At 54.7% G+C, this 21533-nt stretch overlaps 1 protein-coding gene across 1 annotated transcript in view; it reads left to right on the forward strand.

Moving 5' to 3' along the window:
* Window positions 1–21533, forward strand: part of PTPRN2 (protein tyrosine phosphatase receptor type N2) — a 458587-nt gene that overhangs the window by 203771 nt on the left and 233283 nt on the right. Inside the window, exons 7-10 of the mRNA XM_080665141.1 lie at window positions 4663–4887; window positions 6116–6156; window positions 7257–7618; window positions 17353–17439. Of these exons, the coding sequence (XP_080521267.1) occupies window positions 4663–4887; window positions 6116–6156; window positions 7257–7618; window positions 17353–17439 (715 nt within the window). The remainder of the gene's footprint in view (window positions 1–4662; window positions 4888–6115; window positions 6157–7256; window positions 7619–17352; window positions 17440–21533) is intronic.

Here is a 21533-nt window from a genome sequence, read left to right on the forward strand (position 1 = left end):
TCGCACCATTTGCATCCCAGGGGCCGGCAGGTGCCAGACTCTTCCACTTAGAGGGTCGCGTTTGCTTTTCATATCAACCTCAAAAGATGGTGCTATTTCCAGCCTCATTTTCCTGACAAGGAAGCAGCAGCTTGAGGGTGGGCGGTGGCTGGCCCAACGTTGGATCCCGTGAGACCGAGTGGGAGTTCTTAAGAGCCAGCTGTCCAAAAGGCAGATGTGAACACAATATACTTGTTACTCTGGCTAATTGGTCCATTAATGTTTTAAGTGGCCATTTAGCTCCAAATTCTAGCTTTCTCTGACTGCATTGTGCACAGTTCTATGTTGAGCCTGTAGGGGGCGCAGAGGCACAGATGAGCTCACTGAGATCCTGGAGGGAGGGGTGTGGGCCAGGGGAGGGATAGACTGTGGCCTTCTGTGTTAATGAAAACGGACCAGAACTTCTCCCTAAGTTTGTGGTCTAGGGCCTTACAGCCTCCCTTCCCTTCCCCTCCCGCCCCTCCCCCGCAAAAGTCCACAGTCACGCCCAGGGCTGAATTCCCATGAAGGCACAGGGCGCCCAGCCTCTCCACAAAACTATGTCCCTTCAAATAACCTGACGGAGGCCAGGAAAGCCAGAGGGGAGGGCAGGTATGACCTGACTTCTCAGCGTGGTGAGGCCCTGGAGAGCCCGCATCCCAGATGCCCAGAGGGCTGCCTGCCAGAGCAGGGAGGGCGGAGCCTGTGAAAATGGCCATGTGGCTCATGACCCTGGCCTTCCGCAGCTCCAGGTGGAGCTCCAGGAAAACCCAGCCCACGTGCTTCCAACGTGATGGACGCATCAGGTCTGGCTCACTGCGTGTGGCCAATGTTCATGAGGGAAAAGAGACGGTCTTCGTCCTTTATTCATGGTTTACACCTGTCCCCTTTCAAGGCCTTTGGGCAGGGGTAGGGAACATGCAGCCACGGGCCGAATGAGGCCTGAGAAATCATTGGGTCTGGCCCTGCCAAGGCATTGGGGTGAGTTAATTAAATGTTTGACCAAATAGAGCAGGCTCATTTTTAAGTTAATAATTTTATATGCCTGAGAACGATGCTATAAATATCCAAGTGGCCCTGGGCAGGAAAAAGGTTCCCACCCCTGCTTTAAAGCAACGTAAAACTCAAAGATCTGCATGAGGCAGGCAGCGGGAAGGACAAAGGTCACAGTGAGTGCGGCGTGGCAGTGCTGCACGTAGACATTGTGGGGTCCAGCTCCCCAGCTCCAGACCTGGTGTCCCAGGTCATCCCCAGGGGGAGTGCTCCCTGCTAAAGGTTAGCCTGTCATTTTGTGACCCAGTCACTACGGGAAATAGGATTTATTAACAATTATTTGTTCCTTATTACCAGTCATATATGTAATAAATGGTTGCCACGCAGAACCTGAACAGTACATACAAAGACACACACAATTGCCAAGACCTGTGCTATCCGTGTGGCTGTCCTGCGCCTTGGGCTCTCTGTGCGACCGTGCCTTGCGTGAAGCAGGGCCACTGGGGACAGTGGCAGCTCTGCACCCTCCCTCTCCTGTCCCGTCAGTGCCTCACGCACCAGTCCTCCCCAACTAGGGAGCATCATGCAGGCCCAGCCTGTGACCCCGGCTACTCTTAGGTAATGAAAAGTGCCATGTCCACTTTTTGTATTTAAATTTTTAAATGTTGTGGTAAAATACACTTGGTTTGATCATAAATTGAGTTCCTAGCGGCAGATGTATGTAAACCATGCACATGGGCCATCTACCTTCTAGAACTTTCCTACTCACAGGAAGTCCGGCAGCTGGCACTGTGCTGAACCTGTTTCTCTAAGTCCAATCCCAGTGCTCTCTTGGTTCAGCCCATTCCCTTAATGGAGACAGATTTCAATCCCACGCACAGTAGCCCACCTGGACAGTTTTATATTCCATTTTGGCATTTGCCACCAGCACGTGCCCAGCTACTCCCCTGTCATTGTTGGTGACCATGCTGAGCATGCACTCACGTTAATGTGAATCTCAAGGAAACATTCTTTAGAAAGCAGTTGAGTGCCAAGCCTGCCACCAACCGAGTTACATAATTAACACCAACACTAACTGGGCAGTGTTTGTGTAATGAGGGAGAGGTGGACTAGGTGCAGGTTCCGCGAAAACAAAGTTGACAGCCCGCCTGGGCAGGGCTCCTGGCAGCAAGTGGCAGCTCAGCTCAGCGCCTCATTTAGCCAGTGAGCAGTGCACATCACTCAGCTGTCAGACCACGGCCCCTGGTTGGATGGAGAAACACATTTTACTGTTCTCGTGTTGTTCCCAGTGAAAACAGACAGGAAGCTGACATAGGATTAGGCCTGTGGCTCCCAGGTGGAGGACCAAATGAGGACAGAATAAAATAATAAACTCCTTCTGAATATATCTGAGTCATTGCAAACATCTGAGAGTTGGTTTCCAGAAATTAAATGAACTATATGCTCTCTAAACAAAAGGAACACAGTAAATTCCTCATGATGATGGTGATGGTGATAATGGTGATAGAGGGTGTGATGATGAAGATGATAATGACGATGATGGTGGTGATGATTGTGTTGATGGTGATGGTGGTGGTGATGATGATGATTATGATGATGGTGGTGATGATTGTGTTTATGATGATGGTGGTGATGATGGCAGTAATGATGGTGGTGATGATGGTGATAGAGATAGTGGTGATGAAGATAATAATGATAGTAGTGATAATTGTGTTGATAATGATGGTGATGATTGTGTTGATGATGATGATGGTGATGATGGTTGTGATGATGATGATGATGGTTGTGATGATGGTTGTGATGATGGTGATGATGGTTGTGATGATGGTGATGATGGTGATGATGGTAGTGATAATTGTGTTGATAATGGTGGTGATGATTGTGTTGATGATGATGATGATGGTGATGATGGTGGTGATGATGGTAATGATGATGGTGATGATGATGGTGGTGATGATGATGGTGGTGATTAGCTTAGCTCTTTTTTAATATATATATTTTTATTATTGATTTCAGAGAGGAAGGGAGAGGGAGAGAGAGAAACATCAATGATGAGAGAGAATCATCGATTGGCTGCCTCCTGCACACCCCACACTGGGGACCGAGCCTGTAACCTGGGCACATGCCTGACCGGGCATCAAACCGTAACCTCCTCGTTCATAGGTCCAATGCTCAACCACTGAGCAACACTGGTTGGGCAGCTCTTTTTTTTATAATGTGAAAGTAACTTTCACTCTTAAATTTGAAGACATGTTCACTGGGTATAGACCTCTGGGTTAAACATTATTCCTTTGAACACTTCAAATATGTCATTCATATGCATGTTATCAAATATGTAATTGCATGTATTATATCAAACAGGTCATTCTTGAGAGATATTGACATGTCTGTGACCTCTACTTTTCTTAAGAAGTCAGCGCCCACTCAACCATTTTGCTCTGCATATAATCTCTGCTGCTAAGACTGTCCTCACCGCCCTGGCTGGTTTGGCTTGGTGGCTAGAGCGTCAGCCTATGAACTGAAAAGTCCCAGGTTCGATTCCGGTCAAGGGCACATGCCCAGGTTGTGGGCTCCATCCCCAGTAGGGGGCTTGCAGGAGGCAGCTGATCAATGATTCTCTCTCATCATGGATGTTTCTATCTCTCTCTCCCTCTCCCTTCCTCTCTGAAATTAATAAAAATATATTTTTAAAAAAGACTGTCCTCACCTTTGTTGTCAGCATTTTGACTGAAAGTGCCATTGTGCACCGTTCTCCTATTTATTCTTGCAGCTTCCTGATACCTTGAGTCTCTAAGCTCCTGTTCCTCACCCGTTGTGGATACTTGGGGAGCTTTCTTTTTTGGCCCCTTTCGCTCCTTCCAGCTTGGGTTCCAGCTGCAGTGTCATGTCTGGCACTACCTGCAGGCACTGGTTTCCATTCCATCTTTCCCGCCTCTTCGCTCTGTCCTCCAGTCACAGTACCACCTGCCTTCAGGCTCACGAGCCCTTTCTTGTCCCCCAGCCACACGCACCAGCCTGTGCGGGGAGGCTTCCCATTTCAGGCTGTTCCTGTCACCCCCAGAATTGCCTGTTTCTCACTGGGTTTGCTGGGTGCTGCTGCTCTGCCTGTGTTTCTAGCAGCTTCCTGCTGTCCTTTTCCCTCTCTGATGTTGACTCCTTTTGTCTTGACTGCATGTCCCGCTTTTCTGGTTCTCATATGTCTGTTGCTTTGTTGCTCCCTGGACACCGTGTGTGTGGGACTTGAGACTGTGTCACCTCCACCTGAACGGAGTTGAGTGATTGCGTTTTGCCTGGAAGCAGTGGGATTCTTGGAGGGCCCTTTGATTTGCATCCCGTTGGCGCTTAATTTTTCAAGGCGATGAAGCTGCTCAGGCTCCTCCCCTGGCACGTAATTCCAGCTGTTTCATCCGAGGCCCTGCTTCCATCCTCCTCCTTGGGCCATGAATTTGGTCATAGGTGTTTCATGGGTCCCACATCCATTTTCACTGTTTAAAGACTCTGAGCCTTGTTGTAACCAGAGAGTCACGTGGGATTCAGATTCAACAAACAACACATGTTTATGCGCACCAGCTGTGCCTGTCGTCAGCGGGAGGAGTGCTGGAGGAGGCTCTGAACACGTGGTCACTCTATTTGCCTGTGTGTGCCCTCTAGGAGCATGGACTCAGAATTTCCTGGAGGACCCAAGAGAGCACCAGGCCTCTGTGGAGACTCTGAGCACCCCGGACCTGGACAAGGTGGCCGGTGTGATTGCCGATGCCACGGACGCAGAGGGTGCGTGGGAAGGCCCTGGAGGAGCTGGAGGAGAGCCCGGGGCGCCGGGGGACAGCTCGGAGGCAGTGCTCGGGGACTGCACCCATGGCGGGGTGGGAGCGCGAGGTGAGCGCCCATGCCTGGCACTCACACTGGTGGACGGGAAGGCCCAGGCCACAAAGCGGTGGGCACCTAGAGCGAGCGCAGAGCAGCTGTGCTGGAAGGCAGCCTGCCCGCTGGGGAGAGACAGGTTCCTCTGCTGAGGTGCAGAGTCAGAAGCAGCCTGATGGCTAGGAAGTGCTTTTGTTTGGATTGTGTGTTAGTGAACAAGTCAAATGTTCGATAATAAAGTGAAAGGGGTTCATTAGAATGTCTGCCTGAGGCTCACCCTTCCAGGCTGCTCCAAGGAGAGAGCAGAGGCCCCCCGGTACACCCAACACACACATGCACACATACAATCACAACCACACACATGCACTTACACACAGAGACTCACACATGTGCATATACTCAGGCACACTCACATATGTGCATATACTCATATGCACACTCACACATGCACATACAGTCACACACACACACACACACACACACACACAGCATCTGGACCTGTGAGTGGGCTCAGACTCCCCTGACAACTGGCCTTCTCTGTGCCTGGTTGCTTCTCAGAATCGTTGGAGCCACACTGAAGCGTGCAGCTCAGTCATGCACATAGTAGGCACACAAAGAATGTGCCAGAAGCACGGGTGGAGGGTGAACGTGTCTGGGGGTTGGGACAGAGGCTGGTGTGGAGTGGACACACCGCTCGATGGTAGCGAGGGCATATGAAAAGATACTGGAACTCCCCTGGGACAAGGCATCGCGAGGCAGTGGGCACTCAAAGATTGACACCCACTCTGAGGGCTGGGGGGTCCAGGGGGGTTGTTGAGGCGTCAGGAGGGGTGCGCTGGGGGCATTGCAGGCAGGATGCTTGTTTAGAGAAGTGATGGCCACAGAGAATATCGCGTCTGCACGTTCAGAAGATACCTTCTCAAGGAGGTTTAGGTTGGACGCTCCGCTTTCCCTTTCCACAGCCACTGCCACTCCCGCAGGGCGGTGCTTCCTGTATGAGCGACACGGACACACGCAGGTGGGGAACGGGGGTGGCTGTACAAGAGACCACGCTTACCATTTAGCTGGGGCTCCTCCTCCATGCAGTGTGCGGGCGCAGCACCTGCGCCGAAGCAGGAGGTGCTTGCTAGGAGACACGGCTGATGGCGTCACGTAGAGAAGGCTCGCGGTGGCGGCGTGCACGCTGCGACACTCACAGTGATGTTCCTGACCAGGACTCTGATAATGCTCTTGTCTTCCACAGACACCAGAGCACGGGACGGCGATGCTCACGGTCATGGAGAGGTAAGATGCACATCTCTGCAACTTGCTTCACGCTAAGCAGACTGTGCCGGTCTTTGTTCTGTTTGTGGCGGAGAATGTTCCTGAAATACAAAGGTCATTTTGTGTTGTTTTTTTTGGGGAAAGGATGGAAAAACCTCATAGTCCCCAAACTGAGAAAACTGTAGACCGTGCATGCAAGTTGTGTATGTTTAGATACACGCTAATGCCCGTTTTCAGATTGATAGTAATACTAGAGGCCTGGTGCATGAATTTGTGCACTGGTGGGGTCCAGCCTGCCCGCCCCGATGGGGGCCATCAGGGGTGGGGCCAGCCAGGGCAAGGGACCATGGGTGGTTTGCCGGCCGGCCCTGCCCCCAATCTGGTCATTCTGCAGGTCGGTTTATTTGCACATTACCCTTTTATTAATTACTATAGGGTGGGCACATTGTAGAAATATAAAAAATGGTTACTACAAAGAAGAAGGTTAACATGCCTTAGGATTTCCCCATCTGGCTGGGTGTGTGGTAATGTGATCCCACTGCATCATATGTGCGTGTCCCGTGTGCTGGCCTCCAAGGTGCATTTCATAGGGACGTTGACAGGTACACCTTCACCAAGTGGTGTGGCTGCTTGACCTTAAAGTCACTAAAATTGAGCAAATAAAAAATTTAGTTTCTCCTGCATGTGCCCCTCCAGGATCAAACCCAAAACCTCGGTATGTTTTCTGACTAGGAATTGAACCCAAGCCGTGGGTGCGCAGGCCGACACTCTAACCACTGAGCAACATCAGCCAGGCAATATGGGTTATTTTCAACATAGAGATGCTGACAGCCTGTACTGATTGCACAAGTTGAGGTTTAGCGGGTATGTGTTTGTGTGCATGAGAGAGGGAGGGAGAAAGGAGGAGAGAGGAACGTTATGACCAATTCTGATGCACACCCTCCACTTGGTTGAGGATTTCTCATCTGGATGTGGTTCCAGCACAGGCTGTGCAGCCCTGCCTCACCAGCTCCGCACGCCGCGGCCATCCTCACCCCGGGGTGACCCTCACAGCACCCTTCGTGGGCAAGTGGACAGCCTTCCTCCTGCTTGTCCTCTCACGTGGTTTTCCTTCCCACTAGGTCGGTCCTGTGAGCCTCAGCCGTGGGGATGTCCTGCAAGGCCCGGGGTCTCAACGCCCACCTGGAGCCCCACCTGGAGCCCCACCTGGAGCCCCACCTGCCACCAGGACCGAGCAGGCAGAGGGCCCCGCAGCCGCCTTGTCTTCGGAGGAGGACGCCGCTGGGGTGGAGAATGTGAAGAGTCGGACTTACTCCACAGAGCTGCTGGCGAGGCCGCATTCAGAGCCCAGGGCCCATGGGCTTGGGGAGTTCCCGCGCTGGGTCTCGGGGGCCTCGCAGGAGCAGGAAGGCCTCGGCCATGGCCTGCGGCTGGAGGTCAAGTCCCCCGAGGAGGCCTACGGCTACATCGTGACAGAGAGCGAGTGAGTGGAGCCCTGGCCTGGACCTGCTGGTGCTGGGACCCTGGCCCTGCGCTGGAGGGGAGTCTCAGGGTGGAGGCACTTGGGCCACCCTCCCTGTGCCCAGCGGATCAGAACCAGAACCCGAGCTGGAGGGCAATTCCCCACGGGATGAAGTGGCCCTGTCTTCAGGCCCGGTTGGCGGGAGCATTGGGAGGAGGAGGCCTGGGCTGTGGGTGGTGCTGCTCCAGGGAGTGGAGGGTGGGATCTGCATCGGGTGCTAGCTCCACCTGATAAATCACCAAACTCATTTCCCCTTTCACACCAAAGTGGTCCTGAGGCCAGGCCTGGTCCTCCCGGAGGGCAGCACTCCCTGTCCTCACATTTTGACCTGAGACTCACAAATTTGGTGTACCCAGCCAGCAATAGGCAGCCCCATTGTCCAGGTCACCTCACTGACGAAGCTGGCATTTGACGCTCAGCTTTGTACAAACGTTGTTTTCTTCAAGTGATGAAAGAGGTGTTTGAAAGGAAGCAACATCTGTGTGGCTGCACACAGGTGTGTGCGTGTGTGTGCAGGTGTGTGTCCCCCTGTCCAGGTGTTTCTGCATCGGGTCGCAAGCGATCATGGCTCACGGGTTGTTCTCAGTGGGGGAGGGCTACCCGGTCACTAGCCCCCGATTCTGCAAGGCTCACGCCGACCCCAGAGCCGATGGCGGCTGCGGTGAGGATGGCAGGGCGCATTGTGAGAAGCAGAGCAGCAAATCCTTTGTTCTGAGCTAAACCACGGGCGTGCATCAGAGCCAGGCTAAAGCCTGAGACCGTTCCCAGCAGCGACAGCATTCTCACTGTCTTTCTAGAAAAGTCAGCAGTGTGGCCTCAGGCGGCCCAGCGTGAGGATGGGGGCTGCGCCGTCTCCAGGCCACTTTGTCCAGCTGCGTTGTTCCCTCCTCACCGCTGCGCCTGGCTGGCCTGTCCCACGTGGTCCTCTCTGTCCTCCTCTCCTTTCCTGGGGACTAGCAGTCCCAGTGGGTGTTTGGTCTTCAGAATCCCACCCAGAGACAGCAAGCGGGCATCTGAGGGGTGCCTGCAAAAGGCGGGCGCTGCCGAGAGCGAAGGTGGCGTGTGGGGCAAACGTCCCACAGCCTGTCCCTTCCTTTGAAGTGTCAGACACCCTGAGCACAGGTCTTTTCTTCCTTGGAAAGCATCCTCGTGTTGTGTGTGCACTATGTCTGTGTGTGGAGGTAGGTGTATGTCTCTGTGGATGTGTATGTAGTGTGTGCATGTGTTGTGTGTGTGTTATGTGTGCATGTGTGTATATGCCATGTGTATATGTATAATATGTTTGTGTATTGTGTCTGCATGTGTGTAGTGCAGGGGTGGGCAAACTTTTTGACTCGAGGGCCACAATGGGTTCTTAAACTGGACCGGAGGGCCGGAACAAAAGCATGGATGGAGTGTTTGTGTGAACTAATATAAATTCAAAGTAAAGGAGCGGAGGGGAGAGCAAGAGAACCCTCTGCTCTTTCGGCTCCGCGGGCCAGATAGAACAGCCGAACGGGCCGGATCCGGCCCGCGGGCCGTAGTTTGCCCACGGCTGGTGTAGTGTGTGCATGTGTGCAGTGCATGTTTATGTGCTGCACGTTGCATGTGGGCATGTTTTGTGCATGTGTGTAATGTGTCTATGTAGTGTGCTGTGTGCACATGCCACATGCTTGTGTGTAGTACATGTATGGCCATGTGCTTGTGTGTAGTACGTGTATGTGTGCTACATGCATGTGTGTACTGCTTGCATGTGTGGTGTGTGTAATGTGTATATAGGTGTAGTGTTATATGTTGCATGTTGTGTAATGTGTTGTGTGTATGCCATATCTCTCTGTGTGATGTGTTTATATGTAGTATGTATGGATGTGCATGTGTACACGTGCAGTACATGTTTATGCGCAACATGGCATGTTTAACATGTTGTGTGTATACACGTGTTGTGTACATGTGTGGGCATTATGTGTCACATGTGTGTATGTAGTGTTGTGTCTGCATGTGTATTTATGTGTGCTGTGTACCACATGTATATCATGTGCATATGTGCATGTTGTGTGTATGTGTAGTGCATTTATGTGTGCTATTTGCATGTGTGTCATGTGTGCATGAATGGTGTGTAGTACTTTCATGTGTGCTGTGTTGTGTGTGTAATGTGTCACGTGTGAGTGTACATGTGTGTATGTGTTATGTGTGCATGTGTGCAGTGATTATGTGCACTGTGTATCATGTGTGCATATGTCATGTGTTTATTGTGATGTGTGTATAGTATACACTTGTACTGTGTGTACACATGTGCACATGTGTGTATGTTTATGTGTAGCTTGTATTATGTGTGTGCTGTTGTGTGTATGTGTGGGTGTGCATGTGTGTATTGTGTGCATCTGTGTGCACATGTGTAGTGTGTGTATGATATGTGCATGCGTGTAGGGTTGTGTATAGTGTGTGGGTATGTGCACATGTGTGTGTGTATGTGTACTGTGTATCGTGTGTGGTGTTGTGTGTTTATATGTGATGTGTGTGTAGGGTGTGCACATGTTTAGTGTGTTTATGTGTATGAGTGTGCATGTGTGCACGTGTGTGTGTGTGTGTGTGTGTGATGTGTTTATGTGTCATGTGGGAAGTGTGTGTGTCATCACCAATCACCGATGAGGCCTCCACTGCACGGCTGCTCAGGGAACCTTTCCTCCCCCCAGGGCATCCGTGCCCTGTCCTGTCCTGAGGGCTGGTTTCAGGCACAAGGCGACTGCTCATGGGAGACGCTGGCTGTGTTTGCCAGGAGCCTTTGCCAGGTGCCAGGAGTCCACCCCTTAGTGTTAGCACTCGGGCTGGCACAGAGGGAGGTGCCTGCTCAGGGAGCCACCCTGGAGGCCCTGGAGGTCGGGCGTGTCTGGCTCTGGCCAAGGTCCTGCAGAAGAGGCAGTGACTATGGGCTTTTCTGGGGCTCAGTTTATTTCCCTGCGGAGCATCCTGGGTGTCGCCTTGGGACCTGAACACTTACCCTGCACGTGGGCTAAAGAGAGTCCTTATCTTATTGTGGCTGCTGTCACCTCTTTGCTGCTTTGGCACATGAAATGTTCGAGGTGCAATGCTCTCTGTTACTAGGCACAGCGCACGAAAGGCTGCATCTCCTGGCTCTCATGGACGGAGCAGTGGGCTCTGACTCTGCTATCAGAGTAATGGGTAACCTGGGGTTTTTCGGATGAGATTTCACCAGATCTCCACTGCGTCTCCATAGATCAGCTGTTAATTGGCAAGAATCTCATTCTAGTCTCTTTTTAAAGGCTTTTGTGTATGTAGTTGTCCCATAAAAGGAGAAGGAAGGTGACTTTTAGCTCAGTTATGTCATTGCCGACATGTGTGCCCCACCAATGTTCAGACAGGCGGGGATGTGGCTCAGTGGGGCCGGCGCCCTCCTCTCTCGCCCTTGCTGATGGATAGGGTGCACTTTAATCCTCATCACTCACAGCTTCACTGTCTGCACAAACCAGGTGGGTTATCCGAGACTGGGTGAAAGGCAGGACAGCCACCCTGTCCACCATGGACGGCTTAAACATGATTTCAGGTGAAGTTGGCAGGAAGAGGTCATGGCTGGAAGGCAGGTTGGAAGTGAAGGGGCCCTGTCCCTCCCAGTAAAGAAGAGACCCCTCTATCTGATGACAGCTTGCACACACTGTCCTGGTTCCCTGTCTGCGCCCTTCACAGAAGGGACTCACCTGACAAGTCACACGGATTCCCTGACATCATCAGGCGTCTAGTCTGTTCAGATTCTCAGGTCCATGTCCATGTCAGAATGTGCAGTTCATTTGTTTTCTGACACAGCATCCAAACAGCCCACCGTGTGCCCAGCTGTGACTGCGGCTGCCGGCCATGCCCTCCGCTGGGCTGAGGCCTCGGTGATGTGTGGCCTCCAGGGTCCAGCACTGGCTCGGAGTCTAGAACTGGAGGTTATTGCAGCCTTGTCTGACTCCAGCACTGTGGGAAGCAGAAAATACGTCACAGTGTGATGGAGGTGTGACAACGTTACTGCGTCCGTGGCACAGTAAGTGCCGGGCCAGCGTGGCCATCGGAAGGTGCCTGGGGGCACTGCTTTGCCGGGAAGTGCCCCTCGGCGGTCGCTGTCAGTGACCATCAGATCTTTCTCCTGGGCCGAGGGTGAGACCTGTTTTGGGGGAGGGGCAGGGCAGGGAGGAGAAGGAGGTGTTGGAACAGCCCGGCCAGCTCTGATCAAGCCTGGAGCCGGCCTTCAACCCTCCCACCAAGTGACTATGTAGTTTCTTGCTTGTCTGGTGGGTCCCTAGAAGCCTCTCAGTCGTCGCGATGAAACAGTGGTGGTCACATGCTGTTGGCTTAGAATGGAAATGCCTGAGACAGGAGACACTGCCTGCTGCCGAGGGTCCTCCCCGAGGGCTCTCCTGTCACCAGACCCGGCCGGCAGCCTGGCACCCTCCTGCCCCCTCCCCCAGCTCCGGCTGAGCCGCGAGCGCCCAGTCTCCCTCCCTCCAGGCAGCGCTGCGTGTCCAGGTGGTCACAGTGACAGCGCTGCAGGAGACGGACGGAACTGCACAGCCTGTCCCCCCGCTGACAGGAAAATGAGCTCCGCCGCTTCCCGAGGAAGCCGGGCTGGGAATGGCCGCTGGCAGCTGAGTCTTTTCAACATGAGATGGAAATGACCACATGCGCATTGTGAGCACGAGCACCACCCATCTGTCCCGCCCTCTGCGGGACCCCTGGCAGGAGGAAAGGGCCGTGGTGTGGCGGCCGCCTCCTGTGAACCATGTTCCGCGCGGCCGCTCCTCATCGTGGCTGCGAGCTGCTCTGGCTGACCACGTGTGGGTGGAGGAATGTGGTGACAGGCACTTGGGAGGCTGACCATGGCCGTGGTTCCTGAGACCCTGAAAGCCCGAATGGAATGCCCCTGGGGTGCAAAACCCCCAGAGAAGGGAGTCCTTGGAATCTGGTGGAAGAGCAGGTGCTCAGTGGGGCTGGGGCTGCAGAGGGACAGAGACAAGATGAGGCGTGAGCAGTTCGTGGGGGAGGCAGCCTGGAGGCCAGGAAATAAGCAGGCCCTCCTGTACGCCAGGCGGTGAGCAGGTGGGTGGGCGGAACCCAACCGGGACACAGCACGCCGGGTCCATGAAGTGAGGCCTGGACCTCAGGCCTGACCTGGGTTACATCTGGCTCCTTCCAAGAAGGTCAGTGCAGAGGTCAGGGTCGCCCGGGCCCTGTCAGCCTCGTCAGCCTAGTCTCTGGCTACGCAGCACTTCCTGGTCACCTGCCCTAGGAGTGACAGCCACCGCCGGAGAGAGCAAATGTGAGCAGGGCCACAGCCCCTTCCACGTCACTGTCACACAACCCCTGTCCCAGGACAGGCCACGCGCCTTCTCACATCACTATCACCACATCCCAGGACAGGCCCCACCCCTTCTCACATCACTGACACCACATCCCAGGACAGGCCCCGCCCCTTCCCATGTCACTGTCACCACATCCCAAAACAGGCCCCGCCCCTCCCATGTCACTGTCACCACATCCCAGGACAGGCCCCGCCCCTTCCCATGTCACTGTCACCACATCCCAAGACAGGCCCGCCCCTTCCCATGTCACTGTCACCACATCCCAAGACAGGCCCCGCCCCTTCCCATGTCACTGTCACCACATCCCAGGACAGGCCCTGCCCCTTCTCACATCACTGTCACCACATCCCAGGACAGGCCCCGCCCCTTCTCACGTCACTGTCACCATATCCCTGGACAGGCCCCGCCCCTTCTCACGTCACTGTCACCACATCCTAAGACAGGCCCCACCCCTTGCACTTCACTGTCACACACCCCCTGTCCCAGGACAGGCCCCACCCCTTCCCACATCACTATCACCACATCCTAGGACAGGCCCCGCCCCTTCTCACATCACTGACACCACATCCCAAGACAGGCCCCGCCCCTTCCCATGTCACTGTCACCACATCCCAGGACAGGCCCTGCCCCTTCTCACATCACTGACACCACATCCCAGGACAGGCCCCGCCCCTTCCCATGTCACTGTCACCACATCCCAAAACAGGCCCCGCCCCTTCTCACATCACTGTCACCACATCCCAGGACAGGCCCCGCCCCTTCTCACATCACTATCACCATATCCCAGGACAGGCCCCGCCCCTTCTCACATCACTGTCACCACATCCCAGGACAGGCCCCATCCCTTCTCACATCACTATCACCACATCCCAGGACAGGCCCCACCCCTTCCCACATCACTGTCACCATGTCCCAGTAGGCTTTCTGTGGCTGAGGTTTTCTCTGACAGAAGCTCCGAGTCTGCCTCTAATGAACACGTCTTCAAGGTGTCCCTGCCCGCCTGTCCTTGTGACTGGGTGTGGTCAGCACAGGGTCCCGTCCAGCAGCTTCATTTAGACCAGACATCCCTGGGGCACTGACTGGCTTATGGAAGCAAAATTCAGACCTGCAGCCCCGGGCAGACGACAGGGAGTGAGGAGGAAGACACAGAGGGTCCAGGTGGACTCCTTTCCCCATCAGCGTCTTACCTCCCGGGGGCGGTGGGGGTGTGGTAAGGCAGCTCTGAGAGATGTCCTGGGGGGGGGCGAGGTCAAAGGGCACACTGTCCAGGGGCTGGAGAGCTGCACTGGGGAGGGTTAGGGGTACTGCCCTGCCCCTTGACAGAGGGCCCCCAGCCCTGAGGGTCACTCGCTTGCTGGGGAAGTAGGATGGTGGGAAAGCAGCCTGGATCGCAGGCCCAGGTCAGACCTGCATCCCTCCACCCTTCCCTTCCTCCCCTCATGGAAGAGCAGCCTGGAGTCCTGGAGGGCTTGGAGTAAAGAGGTAAGGTGTGGAGAGAGGGCTTCCTGCCCCTGCTCATGTCTGTCTGTCCGGAGCTCCTCTCCCTAAGAGGACCCGTGATGAGGGTCAGGGCCCTTCTGGGCTCCTGGACGGACTGTGCAGCGCGCTGTCTGCCCCCACCTGCCCAGGTCTGGGTCGGGCTGTCAGCACGTGAGTCCTTGGTGGCACAGTGCAGCCCACACAACACTGGAACTTGCATGCAGCGATGATTTCCTGCCTGTGTCCCCACTAGAACGTGAATGCAGACAGCATGGCTCGGTCTGTTTCCGATGGCGTCCTAGGTCAGCGCCAGTGTTTACATAATGACCTAGTTGACTGTTTCTTCAAGGTAGCACTGCCAGCACCTCCCAGGCCACGTGTGATTCGAAGACCTGGGTGAATCCATTTGAACTGTGTCTGCTTCCAGAAATGACAAAGCCACTCTGCTCAGTTAATGTTTGTCGATGAGAGCATACATTGGAGCGGAGACAGTCTCTCCAATAAATGGTGTTGGGGAAATTGGACAGGTACATGCAAAAAAACGAAACTAGACCACCAACTTACATCATTCACAAGAATAAACTCAAAATGGATAAAAGACTTAAATATAAGATGTGAAACCATTAAAGTCCTAGAAGAAGCCATAGGCAGCAAAATCTCAGACATATGTCATAGCAGTGTGTTTACAGATACATCTCCTAGGACAATGGAAACTAAGGAGAAAATAAGCAAATGGGACTACATGAAAATAAAAAGCTTCTGCACAGCAAAGGAAACCACCTATACTAATAAAAGGGTAATATGCAAATTGCTCACGACACCCTCACAATAACAACCGATCAGCAGGCTGTGTGGGGCGACAAGGCTGGCAGGGGGGTTAGCGAGGGATGACCAAATGACTGGCCAGAAGGCTGCATGGGGCAACCAGGTCGGCAGGGGGGGTTAGCAAGTGACGACCAAATGACTGACCAACAGGCTGTGTGGGGTGACCAGGCCAGCAGGGGGGGCAGTGAGGGGCAACCAGGCTGGCAGAGGGGGCAGTTGGGGATAACCAGGCTGGCGGGGGGCATTTGGGGGTGACCAGGCTGGCAGGGGGGACAGTGAGGGGCAACCAGGCTGGCAGAGGGGGGCAGTGAAGGGCAACCAGGCGAGCAGGGGGGACAGTTGGGGGCGACCAGGCTAGCGGGGGGGGGGGGCAGTTGGGGGCGACTAGGCTGGCAGAGGGGGGCAGTGAGGGCCAACCAGGCCAGCAGGCAGGGCAGTTGGGGGCAACCAGGCCGGCAGGCAGAGGCAGTTAGGGGTGATCAGGCAGGCAGGCAGGTGAGCAGTTAGGAGCCAGCGTCCCGGATTGTGAGAGGGATGTCCAACTGCCAGTTTTGGCCCCATCCCAGGGATAGGGTCGAAACTGGCAGTTGGACATACCCAAAGGGGTCCTGGATTGGAGAGGGTGCAGACTGAGCTGAGGGGGGAACCCCCCCACCCCGTGAATGAATTTTGTGCACTGGGCCTCTAGTCAATAAAATAACAAGAAAGCCCACTGCATGCCAATGATACATCTGATAAGGTTTAATCTCCAAAATACATAGGGAACTCATACAACTTAACAAAGGAAGACAAACAATCCAATGAAAAATGGGCAAAGGACCTAAATAGAAACTTCTCCAAAGAGGACATACAGATGGCCAAGAGACATGAAAAAATGCTCAGTCACTGATCACCAGAGAGATGCAAATCAAAACGACAATGAGGTATTATCTCACACCTGTCAGAATGGCTACCATCAACAAATCAACAAATGACAAGTGAGGATGTGGCGAGAAGGGAACCCTCGTGCACTGCTGGTGGGAATGCAGACAGGTGCAGCCATTATGGAAAACAGTATGGCATTTCATCAAAAAATTAAAAGTGGGACTCCCATTTGACCCAGTGATCCCACTTCTAGGAATATATCCTAAGAAACCCGAAGCACCAATCAGAAAGGATGCATCATCCTATGTTCATAGCAGCACAATTAACAATAGCTAACATCTGGAAACAGCCCAAGTGCCCATCAGCAGATGAGTGGATTAAAAAGCTGTGGTACATCTACACAATGGAATACTATGCAGCAGTAAAAAAGAAGGCTCTCTTACCCTTTGAGACAGCATGGAGGGACCTGGAGAGCATTATGCTAAGTCAGAGAAAGACAGGTATCACATGATCTCACTCATATGTGGAATCTAAGTAACAAAATAAACTAATGAACAACAATAGACCCAGAGACATAGAAGCATGGAACAAACTGTTGAACCTCAGAGGGAAGGCGGGGCAGGGTGGGTGGGAAGAGATTAACCAATGAGCTTGTATGCATGTATGCATAACCCGTGGACACAGACAATGGGGTGCTGAGGGCCTGCGGGGAGGACGAGAATGGGCTGGAAGAAGTTAATGGGGGAAAAGGAGGAACTATGTAACTTACAACAATAAAGATCTTAAAAAATAAAAATTTAAAAGATTAAAATAAATAAATGAAATAAAAATGTGTCTGCTTTTTAAAAATATGGTCTGCTTTTCAGCATCTGCTTCTGTCTCCTCTCTTGTCCCCCCTTCTCCTCCATAGATCCTGTTTTCATTGAGGCCGAGATGAGCCCATTGCTGCGTCACGGCCCCTTACACACCCTAACAACCCCCTTGCATGAAACCCCTGTTTGTCTGATTGCTGGGAATCAGTTGATGCATCGTGGCTGACGAAGCTCCTGGTGCCCGTGGCCTGAGAGCCGCTTACTGTGACAGGATGGAAGGGCTGTGAGAGGCCCGGGTGCAGGGAGCACAGGGCCCTCATCTCCTCAGGGATTGAGAGTCAGTTCCATGTGGTGACGCTGCCCTTCTCTCCTCCTCCAACAGCCCCCTGAGCCTGGAGAAGGGGAAGCAGCTGCTGGCGGACATCGCAGGCCTGCTCCAGGTGCCCATGAGCGTCCTTGCAGACACTGAGTGAGTGTGGGCGCGGGGTCTCGGGTTCTGTTCTTGGCCACGTTTCTCAGGCTCCGTTTCATAAACTGGTTTGGAGGGAGAGCCCTGTGTGCCTGTGGCTCCTGTTAATCACTCTATGAGAAACTGCTTCAGGAAGACAGGAAAGGGGAGCCCAGAGGCTGGTGAGTTATTTAGAGGAGCTGTAACGGAGTGTGGTTATAGGAATTATAATCAGCACCAGCAGGGCCAACCGGGCGTGGTTCCAGCCCTGTGGCTCCTAAAATCACCCCAAGGCTCGAGTTCCTCTGCCCTCACCCACCCCCCTGCATGCGAGTTGGAGCCTTGGGGGTGGCACGCATCAGTGAATCCTCTGTCGGCACCTAGTGGGCCTGCAGGCGGCAGGGCCCTGCCACACTTCAGTGGTATAAGGGTGGAGCATTGAGGAGAAGCACTGAGTAAAGGAAAGCGTGATGGGGTCTCCGGCGCAGGTGCCGTCGGCGGCAGGCCCAGCTCAGAGAACGGAGGGCGGGCAGTGCTTATGGTAGCAGTGCAGGCGCTGCTGAAGACTGGAGGTAATGCTGAGCTAAGCTCCCGTCGATGGGACGTGACACAGAGTGTTCACTGTGGCCCGCAGACACGCAGGCCTCCCTGTGGGCCAGGTGTTTATTGAATGCCCGCTGTGACCTGGCCTTGTGCTACGCTGGGCCTGTGGGGCAACACCGCCCTGTACACCTTACCACTTCCTGGGAAAGGCAGACGCATGCACAGGCAGTTAGCGTGGAGAGTGCACGAGATGGTATGGGGAAGCACCTCACCCAGCCCGGAGCCGGAAGCTTCTGGAAGAGGAGAGCTGAGGACAAGCAGCAGACAGGCAGTGCTCCCCCAGTGCCAGGCAGTAGGACCCACGCAGTGAGCATTCCAAGTGTAGAGCGCACAGCTGGGCCCAGAGCCACAATGAGCCAGGGAGCTGCCTGTGCTCACCCATCTGGGTGCATACACCTGGTCCACACACCTGGTGCACACACCTAGGCACACATACCTGGGCGCATACATCTGGGCGCACACACCTGGTGCACACACCTGGGTGCACACACCTGGGCGCACATACCTGGGCACACATACCTGGGTGCACACATGTGGGCGCACACACCGGGGCACACATACCTGGGTGCACACACCTGGTGCATACACCTGGGCGCATACACCTGGTGCACACACCTGGTCCACATACCGGGTGCACACACCTGGTGCACAGGTGGGCTGTGCAGGTGAGGAGTGCTAAGCAAGGGAGAGAAGGTGGACTGTGCACTGGTGATGAGGAAGAGCAGCTACGAGACTTGGACAGGACAGAAGCACAAGGCGGAGGGCTTGCAAGAATCCAGTGAGACAGGGACGGAGGATCTGGTGTGAGGTGGCTGCAGTGGGCATGTGGCAGATGGGCACAGGGACACAGGTGAGGGCAAGGGCAGGACTGAGTCACGACGTGCAGGGCCCCGCCAGCAGCTCCCTCTCCACAGTCAGAATAGGCTGTGGCAGGCAGCAGCTGTCCCAGCAGAGAGAGGTGCTTCTGGTGTAATCCCCTTCTGGCAGAAGCAAAGGGAGGGAGGCTGCACAAGCTCCGTTTCCCCAGAGGTGGCCCAGAAATGCCGGGACATTCCCTCTCTGCTCTTGGCGTCCTCCACCCTCATGCCAAGATCTCTGCCCACCCCCTCTCCCCGCTGTCCCTGCCTGTCTCACGTGACCAGCTGGGGTGGAGGTACCAGGTCCCACTTGGGACAGGGCTGCTCCACGGGCTCAGGTGGCTGTGAACAGGGCTGGTTAGGAGCTCAGCAGCTCCCATAGAAGCACCTGGAACACTGCCCTCACGGCAAAGCATCGGCCTCTGTCTGATCTCCCCAGCAGCTGTCAGGTGGGAGCCCCATGAGCCCTGTGGCTCACCCCGGGCTTGTGTCCCCCTGGGACTGACAGCCAGGCTGGGAGCCCAGGGGCTGTGTGTGGAGCACAGCTGGGACACAGCAGATGCTGAGGAAGTGGGGCCACCAACTCCACAGGCCCCAAGGGAACACTGCTCCCAAGAGAGGCCGTGCAGGAGGCGGGCTCCCACCCAGCACGGAGGGTCCTTGATGGGTGACACCCTGCTGCTCTGTGTTCACGCTGGTGACTGGTGCTGCAGGACGGCAGGAGGTCCTCCTTCCCCAGATGCTGGGGTTCTTGTTCTGGCATTAAGAAGGGTTCAGCAATCTGGAGAAAGGCTGTGCATGGATTAAGTAGGAGTCCAGAGACAAAAGATAATTTTGAAAGGCATTGGGGATCAGAGGAGCTTTAGGTGAAGGAGCTAAGTTCTCTTTGTCTCAGGACCCTTGCTTTTTATTAACACAAATTGTCCTAAGGCAAGGTGGAGCTACACTTCAAAGGGTAGGGTTTCTGTACAGAAGCATTGTCATATTGGGGAATAGCCTATGGCTGTTCAGGTGTTTGGCCAGTAGGAGGCAATAACATGTAGATTAAGATGGCTTGAGCTGTCTGGCAGCAAACAATCATCCTATTCAGGTTTGGGTGAAATGCCTTTAGCCATTCCAGCAGGTGATAACATATGTGACTCAGCCCTTGTTGAGTCCCCAAGTTCCATCAACCTTTTGATGAAACTCTTGCAATTATGACATGCTGGAATTGGCTTCCGGCACCCAGAGAGAACAGGACCAGTTCAAGGTGGGGTGTGCTCAGTGTCTGGGCACCAGGGTTCTCTTCCCATCGGGCCCCTCGGGCTCTGCTGCCTGCGGCCTTACCCCCACTCCTTCCCAGGCAGGGTGGGCAAGGTGACCTCACACAGTGCCTGCTCCTTCTCCCAGTCCCAGCCAGATGTCTCCTCAGCCTCTCACAGCTCTCAGCCTAGTGCAGGGCCTTCAGATGCCAGGGCTCTGGGAGGGGCTTCAAGTGGAGGGGTGGGGGGGGTGGACAGGAAGGGCTTCGGGTGGGCGGGTGCTGGCTGAGAGGGGCTTCAGTTGGGCAGGAGCTGGCCCAGAGGGGCTAGGTGCCTGAGCATTTAGGTGGAGAGCTGGATGCCCTCCTGTCTCCCTGTCCTCCTGCCCCTTCCCGGTGTCAGGTTGGCTCCTGGCCCCTGTGCCCGGAGCCTGAGCGGGAGGGCCCTCTCAGGAGGGGCTGAGCTTGCCAGCTGCTCACTGGCAGACAGAGCTTTGGGAACATCACCCTCAGTCTCTTCCTGCTCGGGACACTGGGGACTTCTACTTCCTGCAGAGCCAGGCCAACACCCCGCCCCCTCTTTAAGTCTCAGAACCTGGCCCTCAGCTCTCCTGTGATCCCCCTGAGGATCCCCCCGAGTCCACCCTGCTCCTGGTCGCATGCTTGTTCCAGAGCTGACATCTGGACTCTTGGTCCAAAGACTTTTCTGAAGACCTCGTCATGGCCAGTTCATGTCTGCACTGCACCAGGGCCTTTAATTATTGTCCGTGTGACTGCACATGGGTGTCCTGTGCATACGTGTGTGCTGGTGTGTGGTTAGTGTTGCCCCTCCGGAGCCCTGCACGTGGGCCCTGTGCATTGCCCAGCCAGGCACTGAGGGCGGCGGCAGCCTGGGCCGCCTGGAGTCGGTACCCAGCGGAGGGAGAGGCTGCCAGCTCCGAGCAAGTCTGGGTTTTATGGGAGCACTAGTTATGCCTAATATGCTTGTTAATGGCTGTGTAGCTGTCAGGTAAATTCCATTATTCCTTATTACATCATTAGAGGCCATTAAAAAGGCATTAGCATGCTGATGTAATTATGCAGCAGACGCACAACGGCCGCAGTTATGACTTTATAACCTAATCACGCTGTCCACGCTGATGGATGCGAGGCTGCTGCGGGCGCCCTGGCGTGGGCGGCGCTGTGGGACTGCTCAGGGCGGTGGGATCAGCCTGGGGCCTGGGCCCCGCGCGGGGCAGCCTCCTTCCACCACCCATCCTCCGTGTTCCCGGAAGAGGCAGCTGGTTCGTCCTGGGGTCACGTGTTGGAGAACGCTGGAGCCCCTGCTCTCCTGAAGATGCAGGGCGGGTTCCCAGCTCTGGCCCTGCCTTATCCTGGGCACAGGGCGGGGCTGCCCGACTTAGCTCCACCCACAA

This window comes from Plecotus auritus (genome assembly GCF_963455305.1).
Source record: "Plecotus auritus genome assembly, chromosome: 4".
In the NCBI taxonomy this organism is placed as follows: domain Eukaryota; kingdom Metazoa; phylum Chordata; class Mammalia; order Chiroptera; family Vespertilionidae; genus Plecotus; species Plecotus auritus.